The 8,088-nt window shown below is 46.9% G+C and overlaps 1 protein-coding gene across 1 annotated transcript; it reads left to right on the forward strand.

Moving 5' to 3' along the window:
* Positions 1-5,396: 5,396 nt before the first annotated feature.
* Positions 5,397-6,512, forward strand: LOC133885699 (transcription repressor OFP7-like). Its single transcript, XM_062325434.1, has one exon. It carries the CDS (start codon positions 5,504-5,506, stop codon positions 6,353-6,355), a length of 852 nt encoding a protein of 283 aa, XP_062181418.1. The 5' UTR covers positions 5,397-5,503; the 3' UTR covers positions 6,356-6,512.
* Positions 6,513-8,088: the final 1,576 nt, after the last annotated feature.

Here is an 8,088-nt window from a genome sequence, read left to right on the forward strand (position 1 = left end):
CGTATTATTCGGAGGATAAAAAATCAATATTTGTGAACAAATTATATATGTGAAGCACTCGCAGCATATTACGCAGCAATGAGGTTGCAAACAGCGGCAAACTTAAGATTATTCTTATGGTGGAAAACATTACATGGGAGTGTAACCACGACGACACGACGAGAAAAAAAAGGTGGCATGTACGGTTCGCACAAAGGCCTACTTAATAGTGTGCTGCTCCTAATCATAACATGCCTTAGGGAGTTGAAACATGTCGGGTTACATTAGATACTCTCTTCTGAATGCATCTAGGATATTTGCCATTTCGCAGGGCATCGGGACATGCCGCCTTAGCGCAATGGGTCCTCTCCCGCTTCCTTGCCCTCTCAGCTTCCCGAGCCTGAGCCGCGGTATGGTTCTGCGTTGCCTTCCTCATGCGCTCTTTTTCCTGCCGCTTCAAGCGTAGTTTCTCTTGTTGTTGCTCGTACTCCCAGCGTGCGTAAGCTTCCCTCCTCCACCACATGGTCATGTCAACCCACCGCTTTTGGTCTTCATTTTGCTCAATGTCGAGCCATTGAATAAAGTCACAGATCGATGGAGGGGACTGGACAAATAGAACAAGATGAGAGATTAGTAAAACAGGGTGTGAAATCAGGAAAGATGTGGCTGATCTTTGTTGCTATACCGGTAGATACTCATATGGTTCATGTTGAGACTTACCGTATTGGTAGTTGGCACACATGAAGAAACACAGTCCATAGGTGTATGAGATATCCTGAGACTCGCGAAGCCTACAACGGTCACCACAGAAGCACATCGGTGGTTCGATCCCCTGACGGATGAAAATCGCCCAATGTTTTTTGGGTGGGCTTGGTGGAGCTGAAGTAGACATTGCAGTTGAGAGAACTGAGAAATGAGTGGTGTATCCATGTATGAAGGTTGGGTCATTTATGGTGGGGGAAGGCAGGAGCATTGGAGTCCCTCTTGAAGAAAGGAGTGGGTGGAAGGGCTTAGAGGGCGATAGGAGCATTGGATTCCCTCTTGAAGAATGGAAAAGTTGTGGCATTGATGCTGGACAGAGATGCCATGTGTCAAGGTATATGTGTTGTCATTCGATTTTTGGTAAAAGCTGTCACGTGTTGTCACTTCTTGTCTATAGCCTGTGCAGGGATAGGTGTGTTATCATTTCATGGTTAAAGTTGAGTGGTGCGGTCAATTCATTTCTGCAGATTACGCTAGGAAAGAGGCGATGTCGTTTAATGGTTAAAGTTCAGTTGTGTGGTCACTTCGTGACTAAAGTTAGACTCTCGACAGAGTTTTCGAGCGGTGACTTCGTGTTTAAGTAGCTTTGTAAGAAATACTCTTATAGGTCTGTCGTGAACGGTTCATACATGGCCGAGGACGATAGAAAGTAGTGTGTGGTCACGTTGGATTAAAAAAATGCAACTAGGTGCGATCACATTGGAATAAGAAATGCAATTACGACATGGTAAGTGGATCATAAAGATTACACGCGTTCGAATACGTAAGAATAGATCGTGAATCGAATATGCATATGTAAGTTACAAAAATAAATGTACAATCATACTGCTGTCTCCCCCACTACCGTCAGCCGTTCCCTCCATTATGGTCCCGCTGCCACTGCCGCTGGTTGGCCCTGATGTGGCCCCTAGAGTAGGTCAGGGGGTTGGGTCGACCGACCTGCCTGGTAGGCCTAGTAGGGAACACCGGTGTCAAGGCCTCCTCCTGAGTGTGCTGTGTTCGAAATGGAGCACTGGGTATCTGGGACTACTGGAGGACGTCGTAGTCTGGTGTGCCCCCGAAGAAGTCTGGTGTCGAAATGCTTTGATGGTTGCAGCGAATGCAAAGAAAGCAGCTGCAATACTCGTTTCCCGCTGTACTCCACATCAGTCGAGGGGTAATGCTTGATATCATAGTAACTGTCTGTTTTCCTTCCACATATTGTGGCTAATTGACGAGATAAATTATGATATGAATCTTCATATGTTCTGAACCTCATCTCAATAGCCTTCTGTTTCGCCCTCCATGCATTCACATAGTTTATTATGTACTGGAACCTTTGCTCAATACCTCCACATACATAATATTAGCAATAAAAGCAGATAACAGGTTCCGGTGGGCAAACTCTATTTTCTTAATGTGACAATTATGTTCCCTGACTATTGAGCACTGCCATTAGTCTACCCATTTCCCCTGAATACGTGCACCCGCCAAGGACATTGAGGCACCAAACACTTCACATCGTACTCTCTTTTACTAGATTTAACAACCTTGAACTGCCTCCGAAGAGACAACGATCATAATTTAACTGCATCAATAACAACCTCCTTTGTAGGGTACATAGCACCCTGAGACACCTCATTCTCATGATACTCCCACGGTGTACGATCAGCCTCACTAACCACCAGCTTTGAAAATTCATGATCCCTCCACTCTGCAGGCACTTGAGCATTACCCTCCTCATCAGATGAATCCTCATCGGCAACGGCTTTCTCCTGCTCTTGATCCTCCAACTCCATCTCTTCAATTATGCTAGGGATGTGCTCCCCCTCATCGGCTACACCCATCGGTTGCATCTCAGGAATATCCCCAACATCTGCCCTGGTCCTGACATTTATCGGGTCTGATTCATCTTTCCACTGCCTCACTGGGTACCGCTACTACTTCCGCAGAGTTTACCTCTGTTTGATCTTTCTGGTACGCCTCAGCTAACAAAATCAGAGGCAGCCCATGTTCACATGATATATCTACATACTGCCTCCAAGTAGATGTGGCTTCGATCGGGACAAGCTCGCCAAAGTATCCCTGACCAGCACGGCTGAGGACAGCTTTCAGCTTAAGATCATGTTGCTGCGGATCTAGTTGAAAAAACCGCATCAGCCACTTGCACACACCTGCAATGGTCCTCTCATTGGCTTTACTAAGACCCTTCATAACATGACGAAACCCAGACAGATCTACACCGTTATGACCATAACTAATTTCACTCTCACCATAATATATCTGAAAAATTAATTTATCTGTCATTCCTGGAAACATCCGCAAATATAACCAATGTTAAGATCGGTAAACTATATTTCTGAGTATCGAAACTAAAAAAAGTTACTGACACCGATTAATGCCTAACAATAGGTTCTCCAATAATACCCCTAACCAAACTAACCTACAATTAGTACTCTGTATAATCTACATATTCGAAACTACTAACTAAAAATACCACTATGTATTTAATAGCTATCCTACCATATCGGAATTAATATTAACAATATACTATCATTTTCTAAACCTTATACTCTAGGTCATACAATGCTAAACCCTATATCATATAGTGCTACCATAACCAAACTAACCTACAATTATTACTTTGTACAGTCTATATATTCGAAACTACCATAGAAAAAAAATACTACTATGTATTTAATGACTATCCTACTATGTCGTAATTAATATTGACAATATTCTACTAAATACAGTATTTTCTAAACCCTAAAACATAGGTCATACCGCTAAACCCTAGGTCATACAGTGCTAAACCCTATGTCACACAGTGCTACCCTAACCAAACTAACTTACAATTATTACTCTGTACAATCTACATATTCAAAACTAACATACTACAAATACTACTATGTATTTAATTGCTATCATACCATGTCATAATTAATATTAACAATACTCTACTAAATACAACATTTTCTAAATCCTAAACCCTATGCCATACATGTCTAAATCATATGTCATACAGTGCTACTTTACTTATTGACAATAATATAAGTACAAAAGAAATTACCAGAAAGTGTTCTTCAAATCCACCGATCAAAAACAACAGGGCTTCGCCGCGCTCTCTTCCTCTCATCTCCTCTCTTCCCCTCTCCCCTATTTTTCAGAGTTTTCTCTTTTTTCGGATTAAAATGACGATTTATCCTCATTTTTCACCCTTTTATAGAGAAAGGAAGAGGGGGGCGCGGGGCTACGTCCTTACCGCTCCCTGAGGACGGCAAAGGGCCTAACCGCCATCTCAAGGGATGGTAAGGGGGCGCGCAGGCGGAAAGCCCCTACCCGCCCTCTAAGAGGGCGGTTAGGCCCCTTACCGTCCTCTCAGGGGTGGTTAGACCATCCGCCCTCTCAGAGAACGGTTAGGAATTCTTACCACTTTTTAAGAGAACGGTTAGGCGGTAGACACCTACTTTTGCAATTCTTGACACGAGGAATCTATTTATTTATATTCAATTGCCTGCGCATCCTGCCCCAGCGCCCGAGACAGCCTCCCTGGCTGCTTTCGGCCCACTCACGCGCCTCGTCTACTGGGCCACTGAGCAGACCTCGGCCTTCTCCCAGCTGCCACTCGCGTGGGCTCCACACCACCCGCAGTCTGCCAAACAGCCTGCCTCCCGCACCCACGTGGGCCATAACTGGGCCTCGGGCACGCTCTGTCGCCTGCTACCCGCCTGGGAATCCACTGGCCTGCTCGCGCTGCCGTTCGGCAATGGCGCTCCCGCGCTCGGCCGTGTGGGCCGTCCCCAGCCAGCCTAGCGCCACCAGCCCGACTGGCCCTCCTCCGGACTCAGCACGTCACCGAGGCCGCCGAGTCCCGTACCGAGCTGACCAACATCCCGAAGCCTCCACGCGCGTCCGCGCTCCAGAAGCTTGCCGCCGCCTGTACTCCGAGTCCGAGCCGCGCAGCTCAGGCACCTCGCGTGTAAGGCGTCCACCTCGCTGTCGCGCGCCTAGTACCACATGCCGGCAACCGAGCACGCCGCCGCTTGACATCCCAACCGCGCCACTAGAAGTCAGTAGCCAGCGTCCGCGTACGTGTTCGACTCCGATCCCGCCGAGACATTCACGCCACCGAACGGGCGCGTAACCACTGCCGTACAATATTCATACAGAATTTCTATACTCCGAATCGGTATGGGGCTAAGATTTTGGTCTAGTGCAAGTGAAAAAAGCATTGTTCACACATGATTTAAGCATTCTTCTCAAAGGACAATTTTTTTATAATAGGCTTAGTAAATGCTCTTACGTCGTGAACATTGACACGGCAACTTTGACCGCTATATTTTTACAATTTACAATTTACGATAATAAAAAGCTATAAAATTACAATTTACGAAAATATTTTTTCTGGATAAATCCAGTTATAGATATTGTTTCCATATTACCAATATTTTTTAAAGGTCAAAGTTAGAGATGTTAAATTGCACGCTTTTTTCCATTTACGAACAAATGGACTAGTTAAAATTGATCACTGATACGGTGTTGACAGCGTAACCATATACACTTTGTGGGTACTCTACTCCTAGTCTCCTAATATTGGAATCGATACATCATACAAACACCACCTTGTGACTATAAATACCATTGCGATGGAGTAGACAGCAGTTCGGTACTCCAGTTCCAGTACCGTTGGCCTTCTCCTCTGTTGCTCGCCCCAACCTCAGCGCGCGGTACCATTCAGCACCACCCGTCAAAAGTCACCGGACGAAGCTCCTACCTGCAATCCATGGACGGTGGCAGAAGTGCCAGCCGGCGGGTCAAGGACCACCTCGCGCAGCTGCTCCGCACGGCCAACTCTCTCCTTCGCCCCCCGTGCAGCTCCTCCACCTCCACGGCTTTCACAGCCACTACCACTGCCACCACCACGATATCGACCTCCTCGTCCACTGCCACCACCGCCGCCAAATACACCACCGGCGGCGCTCTCGACCGCCTCCGTCACTCTCCTCCGGAGCGCATGCGCAGCAAAAAGGCGCAGCACAAGGAGGCGAGCTCCTGTCGGCGCAGCAGCCGCCGGCATTTGAAGAATGTCGACGACAAGGGCGGCATGAGGGCGCTCTGGTCCAACCCCTACGGCTTCACCACCTCCGACGAGGAGGAGGAGGAGGAGGACACCGATGGCTGCGGCGATGATGACACGGAGACCTTCTTCTCCTCAAGAAACCTCATGTCCTCCAACTCCTCCGGCTTCTACACGTCCCACAAACAGCCGCCCAAGAACAAGAGCCACCACCATCGCCAGCAAAGGAGGCGGCAGCGAGGGCGGCCAGCGGCGAGCTGCATGAAGAAGTGCGGCCCCAGCACCGTGCGGGAGCCGGGCTTCCGCCCGCTGGTGGTGACGACGACGGCGGCTGTGGAGGAGGAGGTGCGGAAGGGCCTGGCTGTGGTGAAGCGGTCGCGGGACCCGTACGGCGACTTCCGGGAGTCGATGGTGGAGATGATCTTGAGGCGGCAGGTGTTCGGCGCGGCGGAGCTAGAGCGGCTACTGCGGTCCTACCTGTCGCTCAACGCGCCGCGCCTCCACCCCGTCATCCTCCAGGCGTTCTCCGACATTTGGGTCGTCCTCCATGGCGGCTAGCCTCGCCGCCGGCGTTGGTGGATCTGGTGCATGCAAGTGAACGTAATTGCGTAGTACTCCGTACTACTATTAGTAGGTTGAGATTAGTTAGTTGGGTTGTTAAGTGTAGTATTAGCTGTGCATGCATGTTGATGCCCCTGCGATACATGGTAGGTAGCTGGGCATGCATAATTGTGAGGCTGGCAAGCTAGCCGGCGCCTGTGCTTATTTGCCTGATTTAATATGAAGGACGTACTCTCTTTCATAGACTATATTTTGCGATCGGATTCATATCTAATCGTAACGGTTTTTCTTTTAAAAAAATAACTTTAGTACTTTTGGATGCGAATTTTGATGTGGAAGCTATAGTAGTATGTCTCATTTTGCAGAGCAAGGGTACGTTTCAGTAGGAGAGTTTCCGTGACATCGGTTACAGGCCCAATCCTGGCCACATTTCATTTTTGTCATAATATTCCCTTTAAGTTATCGTTCGCGTGCACCAATTATATGTTTTAAAAGCAAAAGGATTTACGGGTTCTGGCGATATTGGAACCCTTGTTGCAATTGTAATAACAGTGGCAAGTTTTTTTCGTGCTTTTGGCACGTCTAGGAAGTCGCTACTTTGATTTCAAATGGTCACTACGCAGTGCCTTCCTGCAACATATGACCTGCATGCAACAGAGAAATTAAGCGCGGCATGGAAGGAATTTGAAAGAGAGTAACAATAGAGTAAGCAATGCCTTCATAGGCGCACAGAGTTCCATATAGGAGAGATGGTGCTTCCATTCCATGGGATTTGAGCAAATCCGGCGCTTCATTCCAAGCCTACGTACGCATCAGATCCCCATCACATCAAGATCGAGAGAGACATCAGTGAGGCTGCTCGTCTCTCTGGTTGCTGTGCTCCTTTCCAAGTGCGGTGCCAAAAGGGTTGGCTACCTGTAGCCGTATTTGCATTCAAACTTTCAAAAGAGGAACGTGTTTTTTAGCAGAATTTTGAAAGGGGCACGTACGTTCTCTCTCTCTTGTCGGACCCCTAACATTTGTTGGATGTCCTCTCGATTGATTTGGACCATTTGGTGTACGTGTGCCCATGTGGCGGTGTGGGGCTACGTTCCTTCAAAACCAACACCTACTTTTTTATGGTACACGTACATCACATTTCTGTTGGCACATATGCACGTTGGGTTCTAAAAAGTTTATATGTATAATTTCACTGTTGCGGGTATACGTTTTGATCACTAAACATACTCACATGTGTATGCATTGTTCATCTTAAAATTTAATCCTTAAAAAATACAAGCACTGTGTAGGACTAAAACTCGGTTAAGCAGATTTCGCCACAATAATCCTAACCAAGTTATGCTCAGTTCGTAACCAGCACCTACCTTGCCTGCATGACAGGAAAATAAACAATCCACCAGATGAACATATTATATATTTGGAAACTACTGCATGCCCCTTTTCTGAGAAGAGCTAGCCTTAATTATTTTGCTGTATATGTTAACCATCTTTTATAGTACTTTTACTCTCAGGTGCCCTGTTCGGAGAGGATAAATTTTGATTTGAATTCAAATTCTTACGGTCCTACCAATCCATAGTTTGCAAAAAAAATGTCGTTTGCGAGTTTTGAAACAACAGTATATCCGTCACATGCACTCATATGAGAACAGTTGTTTGCAACAAATAGGGGGAAAAAATGCCAAAAGAAGTATCGTCTCATCCTTCTTTTATTTGGACGAAGCTAAAATGAC

Source organism: Phragmites australis, chromosome 11 (genome assembly GCF_958298935.1).
Source record: "Phragmites australis chromosome 11, lpPhrAust1.1, whole genome shotgun sequence".
NCBI lineage: Eukaryota > Viridiplantae > Streptophyta > Magnoliopsida > Poales > Poaceae > Phragmites > Phragmites australis.